Source organism: Vulpes vulpes, chromosome 9, assembly GCF_048418805.1.
Source record: "Vulpes vulpes isolate BD-2025 chromosome 9, VulVul3, whole genome shotgun sequence".
NCBI lineage: Eukaryota > Metazoa > Chordata > Mammalia > Carnivora > Canidae > Vulpes > Vulpes vulpes.
This window is the reverse complement of record NC_132788.1, coordinates 54,205,310-54,219,922: the sequence shown is the minus strand read 5'-3', so window position 1 is coordinate 54,219,922 and position 14,613 is coordinate 54,205,310. Positions and strand designations below refer to the sequence as shown.

The 14,613-nt window shown below is 42.2% G+C and overlaps 1 protein-coding gene across 1 annotated transcript in view; it reads right to left on the bottom strand.

The window, feature by feature from the left end:
- CHCHD6 (coiled-coil-helix-coiled-coil-helix domain containing 6) overlaps positions 1–14,613 on the bottom strand; it is a 260,178-nt gene that overhangs the window by 122,048 nt on the left and 123,517 nt on the right. The window contains exon 5 of the mRNA XM_025991606.2: positions 3,119–3,202. Within this exon, the coding sequence (XP_025847391.2) occupies positions 3,119–3,202 (84 nt within the window). The remainder of the gene's footprint in view (positions 1–3,118; positions 3,203–14,613) is intronic.

Genomic DNA, 14,613 nt, shown 5'->3' with positions numbered 1-14,613 from the left:
CAAGGTGGTAGACAGCTTCACCTTCTGGACCCTACGCCCAACATACTGAAATGGAAGATGGCGCTGTTCTCTAACACTGAGAAACACCCAGTTGTGAGCACACATGGTTTCCATATTGCTTTGCACAGAGCCCTCTTCTACCCCTCTGCATACTGAATGACAGACAGACACTATGGCAGGCATCCAAGAAAAGCCCCGTGAAGCCTGGAGTGGAGGTTTCCACATCCCAGAGAGCAATCCGACCACTAATGATAATATCCATCTCAGCACACATACATCTGTGCACGTATACACACATTCACCCATTAAACCAAACCTGAAGCATTAGGACTTGAAAGAGGATTGCCAATAACCACTGTACACTACAGAGAGGAGCTAGCACTTGCCAGGCACCTGCACATGCCAACACCTTCCAGGCATCACCTCCTCTAATGACCCCATCATCACCTCAGGGTGCTGACCCCATCATACCCCCATTTTGTAGACAAGGAAACTGAGACATGAGGAGGGACAGCATGGCTGCAGAAGGCAGTGATACATTGCTGCATGCGGGCCCAGGCCCACTGTGAACACATGCTGCCCCTGCTTCACAGCCTGTGTCAACACCACATCTGGGATTTGCTTCCAGGTGCCATAAGACCCTCACTAGGCCCTAGTGCCCCCAGCAGCTCACTGCTCTCTGTGATGAAAGGAAAAACACTCATTTAGATCTTGCAGTGTGGGCGTGAGGAACAATTACTCAGAAAGATTATAAAGCATAGGAGCCTTACAAAATATGATTTCCACACTCAAGAATAATCATCTAGGGAATAAATACTGTGGTACAAAGGGGTCAAGATGTCTCCTTCCCTTGAAAATGAGTCTGGATTCTGCACAGGATTTCCCTGCCGATCACAATGGGCCAGCACTCGGAAACCGTGTCCTACAAGCAGAAGGGCAGCAGGGTTCCAGCTGAGAGGCTGGTGCACAAAGCATGGCACCTCCTCAATCCCAGGCCTCTGTGTTCCCCATTCCAACCTTTTCTGGCCCCTGGCCACACTCCCAACTATTTTGGGTGGTCAAGGATGATTCAGCAGCTGTTCCAAGTTTCCCCCTAAACAGGTTTCCACCATCAATTTCTAAACTTAAGAGGAAATGGGGGGAAAAAAAGAAAAGAAAGGAGCCTGCTGATTGGAAGGCCCTTAAGCTGTGTGTACAGAAGCTGAAAATGTCAAGGTCTGAGAGTATTCAACAAATGAAAGCAGAATTATATAAAAGCAACAGCTAATAAAAAAGATTGTCGGATGCCGTGTTCTTCATCTTCTCAGCCATTACGGGAATAAAATTATCCACGGAGAAGATGGAAAATCTTTCTCAAGACTGGTGCAATTAAGCCTTAGAACTGTGCCTCTTTACGCCCCCTCTCCAGTGCCCCTTTTACCCCATGACCCCCACCCCTGTCTGCCTCACCAATCTCTAGTTCCTGGGATTTGGGAGGTGCTTTCCTTTTGTATATTATCACCAGCAAAATGCTAGTATTTCAGAGCCAGACAGGTGATCATGTTTTTGCACCTCCTTCTGGAAGCATTCAGTAACTTCACAATCATGTAGGAAAACCTCATTTTAGAAAAATATGCCCACATCTGCATATGTAAGGAGTTTGGCTTCCCTGTAGGATGAGCGAACAAGCAAGTGGGGAAGAACAGATGAGAAGGAAGGGTTCATCCAGGAGAATTTCCTTTCCTTCAGCAAAGCAGAAAACAGGGCTGAAGGGGGAGAATTACAGTAGGGATGAGAAAAGAGAGTGACAAGGGGAAAACAGATTCAAGACAGGAAAAATGCTGGAAGGCTGCTGCCCTTCACCCCAAGCAGACACATACACACATGCTTCTAGGAGCCAAACCCAGAGAAAGAAATGCAAGAGAAGCGCAGCAGGAGACCACAGAATTGCACACATAACAACACACACACACAAAATCTGTGCTTATGAACATATGGGCAACCATGATAATTAGAGCTATGGCTGGTGGAATGTTTTTACCCTTTTCCAGGGTCTCAAATCATAATCCTTGGCATTACAGCTACAGTCAAACCTGGGCAGGAGGCCGTCCCAGGAAACCCCTCCTTGTTAAGGCCCCCTCTGTCAGTGGCTCAGGGGGTCCCACTGGCCTTCAGGACTACGCTGCAACCGGCGGTGCTGTGCACTCACATCAGAATTCTGGATGTCCCCTAAACATCCTGCAGGAGGCAGGCAGGAGGCAGACAGGAGCATCCCCAGAGCGAGGGGGAGCATCCCTCTTGTCCCCAACAGCCTGGAAATCCAGAAATCCACATTTCCGCCAGCCTCCAGTGTGCCATGCCACAGGAGAAAACCCCTATGGAAATCAAGCCCCTCAAGCAAACTGTCAATTTCAAAGCTCCAAAAGCATGACAAATGATTCTCGAAGATTTGCCTGCAATAAGCTGATGGCTCAGGTTGCCTGGCATGCTGTCTCAGGCAGGAGGAAGAACAATATTTTTAAACCTCCCAGCCATCTCCTTCCACGGTTTAAGCCATTTCTTTGAAAAATCTGTCATGATCAACAAATTAACCACCCCCCCAAAAAAGTAAGCAAGTTACCAAATGAATTTTCAAGAGTCGTAGGTGTTAACAAAAAAAAGTAACAATGAGACGTCTTTGAATCTCATTCATTTCAAAGGCTTATCCCTAGAAAAGTAGGGAGTGTGTAGCCACGGTGCACTTTGATCTGCCCAACTCCCGGAAGAAAATCAGTAATACAACTTTAATATATTTGTGCAGCAGGACTTCACGTTATTATTATTTTTATCCAATGCAGCTTAACTAAAGTAAGAAAGGTAGGCTAGGTCTCAGCACCGCCCTGTGGTGAAAGTGAATTTTTTCTAAAACTGAACTATAGCACAGCCAGCCGCATTCACAAAAGGCGGGCAAATTAAAAACCAATTATCTCTGTGAATACAATTTATGGAAAGGGCAAGGGTGTGGTGCTTGCCACAAACAGGAGGGCAGGTCCACAGGGGGCTGGCTGCTGGGGTGAACAGGGAACTGGGAGTGCAGGCTCCTCTCTCCCCTACAGCCACGAAGGACTCTGGTTCCAAAGGCAGCTGACACAAGCCTTACCTTCTTCTCAAGGCGCCCCAGCTGCTCCTTGTAGAAGGTGTCACGGCGGCTCAGCTCTGCCTCCCGGCTCTCCAGCTCCCTGGCCTAGTGGGGAGAGAACAAAGCTCGAATTAGCCAGCAGCAGCTGGGCTGAGCTGTGGGGAGGAACAGGGGGGGAGGGGGGGCGCGGGGGCTCTGTTCACAGAGACATCGGCCATGCAAGCAGCAGTGACCAGGAGCTGCAAACCTGTTAGGCCAGGTCACGTATGTACCGTGAGGTGTTTAGTCTTCACCAGAGAACCTCAAGCTGCACAGCTGCTAGAGTCATTTCACAGAAGACCGGTGATGTCTACCAAGTGCTTCCTATGTGCCAAGTACTGGCCCAAGTGCTTCCCACAGACTTTCTCACTTGAACCTCACAACACCCCTAAAAGGTAGACAGGATTATTATGATGTCCTTGTAGGAGAAGAAATGGAGAGGCTATGTAACTGTCCCGGCTCACAGCTGTGAGGGAGGAACTGGGATTTGAACCCCAGCAGGTGCAGGGCCAGACTGCAGAGCTGCACGGCCTCACGGCCACACAGCCCAGAAGGACCAGAACTGTTCCTTGGCCACAGAGTCCTCACCCCTGGCACCAGACCGTGCCACTGACTCACACATGAGCCCCCGGAGGCAGGGATGCTAGAATACCCTTCTTCTGGCAAGGCAAACTCCCTGCTCCAGGGGTCAGGGATCCAAAAGGTGAGCGGTGTCAGAAGCCCAGAACCCTCGAGCTGGAGAGGACGGCTGCTCCCTCACCTACCTGAAGGGGAACAGACTGGCTGGTGCACGTGGCTGAGGACCCTGCCTCAAGGTTACAGTTTGGCCAAGGGGCTTGTTTGGCTAACCAGGGCAAGCAACCTGGAGCCAGCACACCTGGGCTTGAAACTGCCCCACCCTTAACTAGCTCGGTGACTGTTCCAGCTCACTCAGGTACAATAGACAAGCCTGCAGCAGAAGTGCCTGCCCACACGCTGTGTGCAAGGTTAGGGAAACCCCTGCAGAAAAGGGGGGGTGGGGATCACAGCAGGTTGCATCACCAAGGGATACCTGCATCACAGCCGTGTCCTCTTGTCTGGGACATCCACGGTCCTGGAGCCTCTCAGGACCTCTGTGGGATAAGGACCCAGGGCCTGCCCCCACCCAGGATCTGAGACCCCCAGAGGGCTGGCTCAGAGAAGCAATGCCATCTGATTGCTGTCTGCCCCCTGCAAGGGCCTCATTTCAGGCTCCTGTGTCACTAAATTATCATGACCCTAAGAGCACAGAGCTAGTCAACAATGTAAGTCTCAGTGACTCCAAGTCCTGAGCTGCTTCCTTCAAACCACACTATGGTGTCAGCACATGGGTTTGAACTGTTCAAAAAGACTGAGCAGGAGAAGGATCAATGTTCTGAAAGCCCATTTCCTTGGCAATGCTACTGCCTTGACATGAAAACTTTATAAAGCCCAGCAGGGGCCAGTGATGAGGAGCCAAGCACAGAGTGGTGACAGCCCGTGGGAAAGGCTTGGACCCCTGGGTTGACTGGCCCATAAGCTTAAGCAATTTGCTCTCCTTTTCCTGGGCATGTCCGCTTACCTGCAGAATGGAGAAGAGAGCAGAAACTTGGCTCCTGAGACTGCTGCAGAATATCTAAACATGCCAAGAAGGCTTCTGGAATGCCTTTGGAATGCCAACACTTCAGGAAAGCTAAATACAAACAGTGATACTGAATGCTGGGGATTTCTAACAGGATTTTTCAAAGCATGATGCCGAGGCAGTGTCCCAGGAACGGGCGCATGGCTAATCTGTGCTGGGCCCTCCGCAGCCATCTGGGCCCTAACCATCAGCAGTCCCTGATACAATCAGAGGAGAAGCTGGTCTGACAATGAAGCAGACAGTACAGGAATACCTCCCAGGGCTCCAGACTTGCCATTTTCTGGCCAAGAGTCCCAGCCAACCGGAAAGCTGACATCTGAAAGCAAAACTGCCATGAGGCTCTTCTGCTGTCATTCACTTGAGGCCAGTGGGGCAGTAGATGAGGAGGCTCTTCCAAGCGTCTGTCTCCCTCCTGCCGACACATCAGGATGCTTCCTCTGGGCAGTGGCTCCAGGAACAGTCAGCTCATGGTTCCCGGGCCTGTGCCAGCATGGACATCTATTACAGAAATGGGATGGAGAGCTAAGGCTCCAGGCAAAGCTCCCTAACCACTGACACTTCCTCAGGCCACAGAGAGACTATTCACACACAAGAAGAAATGCTAAGAATATGGAGGTCTCCTTTTATAGCCATGTCAATTTGTAACACCACTAAGCTAATGCCAAGTAAGGAAGTGATTAACTGTTTAGAGAGCTATGAGTCTGTTTCACCCACCGCAACGGAAGTTCTGTGAGAGGAAGGCCTGGTTTGCCTCAGCACATCCCCAAAGGCATAGCCTCCATCACAGCAAGCCAGCAAGGTGGCAGGCTCATTGCCTCCACCTCACCTACTAACAGGCACCACCTACCTGCTCTGTTCATCTCTGAGATTTATAATGAAATCCAGTGAGTAACAATGGAGAGGAGGTAACACATGAAAAGGGGTTGTGGCAAATGAATGTGATACAAACACTTGGCTGTCAATGCCCGGCTGGGTGCAAGGACTCCAGGACACTATTATGATGAATGGAAGGTGGGCCTCAGACAACACTGGCCACTCTGCGTAGCTGCCACGGTCCAATACATGCCTCCCAGCACTCACAAAAGGCCACTCACAGCAGCACCTCGCAGCATGACCATGGAATTAAGGAGGCACAGGCAGGTTTCAGTGACTGATCCAGTAATTTATCAGAACATTGTTGAGTGCCTACCATATGACAGACACTATCGCAAAGGGGTTGCAGATACAAAAGGGAAATGAGAAAGAGTTTCTGTTCTCATGGAACTTAGATCCCAGTAGGAGAGACAAATGTGTGTGTAGAAAAATAAGATAATTTTAGAGAGGGATGTGTGCTGGGGAGGCCACGGGCAGAATAACTTGTGGGGTAGCGGGTTGTTATTTTCTCTAAGGAGATTACCAAGTCAGTCTTCTGGGAAAAAAATACTGAGTAAAGTATGCTGTCTCCAATACAAAGGCAAAATATCACCATTAAGAAGATCTACTTGGTGGATTATACTCTTTGAATGGGGAATGAAAAGAATCTTCAGTGATTTAGTCAAGGACTTCCTCCAGTCAAGAGAGCACAGTGAGTTCATACTTTGATGCATCTTCCCAGCTCTAAACACATAGCAAGAACAGATAAAATGTAAGAACAGGAGAGCAAAAAGACATGGGTAGGTTCAAAAACAAGATTAAAATGCCCAACAGAACAGGAATGTAAAACAGTAGGTGAGGCTGGAGCCACAGACCTGCTGGGCTCTGGGTCTGGAGTCAGCAGAGGCAGCTGGAACAAAGCCTGCTCTACAGAGCAGGGGAACTGGAGTCGGGCTTGCCACGCAGAACCTAGGGCTCCCCAGAATAAGAAGCTGATGTAAAACATTCCTGAAGGGCTGAGGTTCAGCCCAGAGGCCAAAGCTCCAGTCCACTCAGCCCCAGGCCACAAATGAATCAAGCTGCCCTGCTCAGGTCCCAGCTCTGCAGCACCACTAGTACTATCATGGAGAGGGGCCTCAGAAGGCCACAATAACACCTGTCTCTGAATTTGGGTGGCAGGTGTAGACCACTAGAAAAATACTAGGCAGGGAGAAACAAAATTGAGAGAGAAAGCAAAGCAAAATAAGACAAAAATCAAAATGATTTGAAAACTCAAAACGGGCCTGCAAACCAAATCCCAAATATGTGAATAAATGTGATGCTTAGAAAAGCTACCAAAAAAATCAGCAACTGGAATATGAATTCACTCCTGAAGAAATTAATTTTATGGGACATCATGACAAAGGATTTTTTAAAACTTTTTAATATGTAAAAATTTAAGCATAAGACATAATAATTTAATAAAATGTCAGACAGCCATCACTAAACTTCAAAATTTATAAGCTAAAGGAAATCCTGTTTCACCTATATTCCCCACCCCCTCCCTACCTGAAATTTCTTACAGCAGATCATCTGTACATACTTCAATATATTTCTCTAAAAGATAAGGACGTTTATTTTCCAAAACCAAACTATAGTCCCATTGCATACTCCTCCATATTAATTAATTCCTTAACATCATCAAATATTCAGCCAGTGTTTAAATTTCCAATTGATAAGAATTTTAAAAGTGAATGTTAAAGGATATCAAAAGATACATGAACTCCTGGTTTAAAAGAAGGAATTACAAACCTGGAACAGATAAACCCCCAAACAGGTAAATATTATAAATGTAAATTTCTCCAAAATAAAAAAATAAAATGGTTAAGACAAACCCTAAATTAGGGCAGTAAGGCAGAAATTAGCAAATTAGAAAGTAGTACAGAAATATGATCCAGAATGTTGCAGCAGGAGATGAAGATAAAATGTATGAAAGAGGAACTGAAAAACTTGGAACTCCAACTGACAGACTCCAACCAGCATCTAAGAACTACCTCAGAAGAAGAGCTGAATGGGATGGCAAAGAGGAGGCAGGGGAGGAAGAGAAGGGAGGGAAAAGAGAGGAAGGAGGAAGAGGACTATTAAAACAAAAGGCAAAGGAGGGTGGGGGAAGGGAACAAGATGTAGCAATGAGGAGAAAGTGGGGGGGGGGTTGAAGGAGATGAGGGGAAGAGGAGAAGAGGATATAAATAGAAAATCCCAAATAAAATTATAGGAATAAGTAAGTCAGCTGACTTATTATATATATCACAATATATATGTGGTAGATAGCCTCTGAGATGGTCCCCAATGATGCTGTCCTGATAATCCTGTCTTTGTGTGATGCCCTACCCTTGAGTGTGGGCTGCACCTAGTGACAAACTTTTTGGGGTGGAGGGCAGAGGGAGAGAGAGAATCATAAGCAGGCTCTATGCCCAGCACAAGCTGACCACCTGACCTGGGGCTCTGTCTCACAACCCCTGTGATCACGACCTGAGCCGAAATCAAGAGTGACACTCAACCAACTGAGCCACTCAGGCGCCCCCTAGTGACAAACTTCTAATGAATAGAATATGGCAAAAAAGGGATAGAATGTCACTTTACAATTGCAAGAACAGTGATTTCTGTCTTGCTCACACTAAAGAAGGAAGCTTCCATATTGTGAGCTGCCCTATGGAGACATCCAAACAGTAAAGAACTGAGGGAGACCTCCAGCCAACAGTCAGTGAGGAACTAAATCCTGCCAACAGCTGCACAATGGAGCATGGAAACAAGAGCTGCCCTAACCTGAACCCTCAGATGAGACTGTAGCCCTGAGACAGAGACACCCAGGTAAGCTGTGCCCAGATCCCCAATCTACAGACATTGTGAGGGAGTAAATGTTTATTGTTTTTCATTGTTTTAAACCACTAAAGTTTGTAACTTCTCATTTAGGAATAGATAATAAATACAAAACATGAACTGATTAATCTCACCCTTAAAAGAAAATGATTCTCACTTTGGATGAAAGAAAGAAAAAGAAAATCTAACTATATGCCATTATAAAACACCCAAGCCCCCAGACTAATGATCTCATAGAAAAGAAAAACCTTCACTGGACATATATAATGCAGTGTCTAATGTTTTGTGTACACAAAAGGTTAAGCACTCAATCAAAAATGTAAACACATACACATACACATGCACACAAATAATGACCTACCATAAAGAGAAATACTCAATGCAGTCAGATGCAACAATGGTCCAGATGTTACAAGTAACACAGAGGGACTTTGAAGTAACTATGACTAATATGTTAAAGAATCTAGTAGAGAAAGGTAGACAAGATATGTGAACAGAAGAATTTCTACAGGGAGATGGGCACTCTCTGGCTTCCATTATTTATGATAAGAAATAAACTATTAATATTATTGAGGATCTCTTGCATGTGACGGATTGCTTCTATCCTGTTACTTTCAAGCTTCTCTCTTTGACTTTGGCATTCGACAGTTTGATTATGATGATCTAATTGTGAATCTCTTTGAGATTTCCTAGTGCACAGCCCCACCCATTCATCTGGCCTTCTAGATTCCCAAGAATATGTTGGAGCTTTTCAAAGCTTGAACATCTTGTTATCTAGCATTTTTTTTTTCAAATGCTGTTGGTATTTTGATAGCAATTGCATTAAATATGTAGACTGCTTTGGGTAGTGTGGACATTTTTTTAAATTATTTTATTTTATTTTATTTATGATAGTCAGAGAGAGAGAGAGAGGCAGAGACATAGGCAGAGGGAGAAGCAGGCTCCATGCACCGGGAGCCTGATGTGGGATTCGATCCCCGGTCTCCAGGATCGCACCCTGGGCCGAAGGCAGGCGCCAAACCGCTGCACCACCCAGGGATCCCTAGTGTGGACATTTTAACAATATTTATTCTCCCAATCCAGGAGCATGGAATATCTTTACATTTGTTTGTATAATTTTCAATTTCTTTCATCAGTGTTTTATAGTTTTCAGAGTATAGATTTTTTCCCCCTTTTTGGTTAAGTTTATACCTAGATATTTTATTATTTTTGGTGCAATTTTAAATGGAGCTGTTTTCTTAATTTCTCTTTCTGCTGCTTCATTATTAGTTAATAGAAACACAGATTTCTATATATTGATTTTGTATTCTGTGACCTTACTGAATTTATTTATCAGTTCTAGCAGTTTTCTGGCAGAGTCTTTAGGACTTTCTATGTGGAATGTCATCTGCAAACAGTGAACGTTTTACTTCTTTACCAATTTGGATGCCTTTTATTTCCTTTACTTGTCTGATAGCTGTAGCTAGGACTTCCTATGTTAAATAAAAGTGGTGACAATGGACATCCTTGTCTTGTTCTTCATCTTAAAGTAAAAGTTCTCAGCTTTTTACCATTGAGTATGATCTTAGCTGTGGGTAGTTTTTCTTTTTTTAAGCTTTTGGGTTGCCCTATTTGCCCAAATTGTTATGCACCTCCTTAAGCAGCCATGGTGTTCAACAATTGCCTCTGGTTGTTTTTGAAAAATGCCTCCTAGGAAAAGGATGTTTCTGCTGGATAACCTCTGAGTCATGTCAAATAACAACAGCCTTGCAAGTAGATTCTTCCAGAAACCACCAGACAGGAAAAATAATGACAACTCTCTAGGCATGGAGCTTTAAAGAACTTCAATCCTTCTCTGCTCCATCCAGTGGTTGCCAGGCTGCTGTTTTTACCATGACTGTGGCTGTTGGTTTTCAAAGTTACTGCTTAGTTGGGGGAAAGAAGAATGAGAATAAGACTATTTAAAATCCCATGAAGATAACTGTTCTTACTGAGATTCATCATTTTTCTTGAACAAATGCTCCTGGATTGCTGTAAGCTTTGGTTAATTTTCAGAGTTCTGTAAAAAAAAAAAAAAAATATTGACTCTGAGCATTTTCATTGTTTTTATGGAAGGAAGAATATTCAGAGGTCCTTATTCCACCATTTTCACCAACACTATACAAATCTATAAAATACAACCAAATGGAAATGCTAAAAATGAATTTCTAACATAGTATAGCATGAAATCATGGGTTTATTAGAAGACTGAACAGAGCAGAAGAATCAGTGAGTTTAGAAACAAGTCATTAGAAATTATACAAATTGAAACACAAAGAGATAAAGCATGAAAAATAAAATTGAACAGGGCACTCAAGATCTACAGGACAATATCAAATGGTATAGTGTATATTTAATTGGAGTCCTAGTAAGAAAAGAGGAAAATGGGGCAAAAGAATGAAGAGAAAAAGGCCAAGAACTTCCAAAGTTAATTAAAGACTACAAATACAAGATCTGAGAAGCTCAGAAAAACCTCAAGTAGAATGCTTTTGTAAAGTTCTTAAATAATTCCTGAAGTAATGGACTTTTTGAATAGTCTTAAGTTTGAAAAAACAAGTAATTTCTAGAGCAACCTCTAAAAAAGTAACAAAAGAGGTCACAAATACAGAGTCAACTGGGTGGATAAAATGGAATTCTTAAAATATACTGATTCATCTTTACCCTCTCCCTCAAAAAACCTACATGAAAATAGCAATGGAGGAATAAAACAGAACAAACAGAAATCAAACATCAGGATGGCAGATTTAAATTCAGTCATATCAATAACCATATTAAACAAACAGATTTAACACCCTCTATTAATTTCCTATTTGTGATTGTAAGAAATTACCAAAAACTTAGTGGCTTAATACACATCTATTCTCTACGTTTCTAGAGATCAGAAGTATCATACGAGTCTTACTTGGCTAAAATCATGGAGTTGGCAGGACTGTATCTTTCTGGATGCTCTAGGAAAGAATCCATTTCCTTGCCTTTCCAGGTTCTAGAGGCTGCCCCATTTCTTGACTCATGACCCCATGTTACCCTGACCTCTGCTACCATCATCACACCTCCTTCTCTGAATCTCCTACATTCCTTTTTCTTTGATAAAGGCCCTTGAGATTACATTGAACCCATCTGGGTAATATAAGATAATATCTCATCATATATCCTTATCTTAGTCACATCTGCAAAGTCCTTTTTACCATGCAAAGGAACATATTCATAGGTTTTGGAAATTAAGAGGGATCTTTGGAGGGATACTGTTCTGCCTACCATCCTGACCAGTGAAAGGCAAAACCCTAACTATATGTTATTTAAAAAAAAAAAAACATCTCATGGGGCACCTGGGTGGCTCAGTGGTTGAGCGTCTGCCTTTGGCTTATGTTGTGATCTCGGGGTCCTGGGATCGAACCTCACATCAGGTTCCCCACATGGAGCCTGCTTCTTCCTCTGCCTATGTCTCTGCCTCTCTCTCTGTGTCTCTCATGAATAAATAAAATCTTATTTTTTTAAATATTTTATTTATTTATTCATGAGAAGACACAGAGAGACAGATAGAGGCAGAGACACAGGCAGAGGGAGAAGCAGGCTTCAAGCCGGGAGCCTGACGTGGGACTCGATCCTGAGTCTCCAGGATCATACCCTGGGCTGAAGGCGGCACTAAACCGCTGAGCCACCAGGGCAGCCCGAATAAATAAAATCTTAAAAAAAAAAAAAAAAAACTTAAATATTAAGACACAAAGAGGTTTCAAAAAAGAATGGGAAAAAGATATATCATGCAAACACTAAGTACAAGAAAGCTGATGTAGTTATAATATTAAATAAGGGAGCATTCAAAAAGATATTACCAGATATAAAGAGGAACAGTTCATAATCAAAGGAGACAATTATTCAAGAAAAGAATAACAATTATAAATGTGTATCTAATAACAAAACTCTCAAACATAAAAATTTGACAGACTAAAGAATATAAACAAACCCATGGTTAAAGACTTTAACATCCCTCTCTTAAAATATTGATAGAACCACATGATTTATCAACAAAGATAAGAATGACATGAATAATATTATCATCCAACATGACCTAATTGACATTATAGAATACTTGCAACAACTGTAGATACACACATTCTTCCTAAGTGGACATAGACCTTATTTTGGGCTACAAGAAATTTAAACAGATGAAATAAAACAAAGTATCCACTATGATCACAAAATTATTAAATTAGAAATTAAGAACAGCAAGATCCCCAGAAGAATCCTCAAATGTTTAGAAATTAAACCTATTACTCAAGAATCCATGACTCCTAACCAGGAGGAAATTTAGTCCTTTTCTTTAGACTTGGAAATGACAGAGATGATTGAATTAGCATAGGACTCCAAAATAGCTATGATAAATACTTTCAAGGATTTAAAGGAAAATGTGAACATAATGAGATAAGTGGGAACTATTAAAAAGAACCCAAGAGAAATTTGTGAGCTGAAATGTAAAATCCTATAAAGGCTGAAAAACTGAATACTACCTCAGTGACCAATGCAACAATTTCAGTATCAACTAGTAACACATATATAATTGGATACCTGCGGAAAGGAGAAGGGGAGAAGGAAAGTATCTGAATATTTGAAGAACAATGAATGAAAAATTTCTGGATGAGTTAAAAACTATAAACTTACAGATCCATTAAGTTTATCTTATTTTTTTTAAAAGATTTTATTTATTTATTCATGAAACACAGAGAGACAGAGAGAGAGGCAGAGACACAGGCAGAGCAAGAAGCAGGCTCCACACAGGGAGCCTGACATGGGACTTGATCCTAGGTCTCCAAGATCACACCATGGGCTGAAGGCAGCACTAAACCACTGAGCCACTCGGGCTGCCCTCCATTAAGTTCAATTACCAAAATAACCAATAAATACAATGTGATAAATGCTTTAATAGAAATGTGTGAACTGTATACCTGTGATAAGCTTAATATAATTTCCCCGTTATTTACAAAATAAAGCAAATTTTTTAAAAACCTTACCTCAAATAATTTTGCTGCCCAGATGACTTCACACTGATTAGTTAATTCTATCAAATATTTAAGGAAGAAATCATACCATTTCTAAACTCTTCTAGCAATAGAAGAGGAGGAACACTGTCCATTTTATGAGACTATTAAATTATAACAGCAAACCAAACAAGGGCATTACAAGAAAAGAAATTTACAGATCAGCATTACTTAAGAAAAGAGATGTAAAAATCTTTAACCAAAATATAATTAGCAAATCAATGCCATTGATATGTAAAAAAAATAATATCCCATGCTCAACCAGGATGTATGCCAGGAGTCCAAGGTTCCTTTAACATGTAAAAATCAATCAACATACTCACCACATTAACAAAAGGAGGAAAATCATGTGGTCATTTCAAATAGACTCAGGAAAAGCATTTGACAAAATAAATACCATTTATGAAAAAAACTTTGAATACACCAGTAACAGAAGGAAATTTCCTTAGCTTGATGAAGAGGCATGTATACAAAACCTAGAGATCATCATACTTATTGGTGAAATACTGAACACTTTTCCTCTAATATTGCAAAGAAGTTAATATAGACTTAGAAGATTTGAATACTAAGATTAACAAGATTGATCTAATAAACTTGAATATTTATATTCTTTTTAGAGTTGAGTGGAACACTTGTAAAAATCATCCTTCTAAAGACACACACACACACCACAAAAATAAATTAACAACATACAGACCACTTCTCTGATGAAATTATAATTACAAATCAATAATAAAAGACAGTTAAAAATGGGTTTAGTAATATGCCTTCCTAAATATAACTCATAGGCTAAGCAAAAATAACAATAGAAATTTCAAAATTAAAAAATTAAAGTTCTACATTTAAAACAAAAAGTGGGACATAGCTAATAAAGTATCTGAGAGGTAAGTTGATAGCCTTAAGTGCCTTCTTTAAAAAAAAAAAAACTGAGACAAAAAATTTATTATTTCATGTATGAATAAAATGACTCAGATTAAGTGACTTGCTCCAGGTCACCCAGATGTAGGGTGATGAACATGGGTTTCCTGACTCCCAGTTCACCAACCACACAACATTTTGGGACCACATCCTCTCTT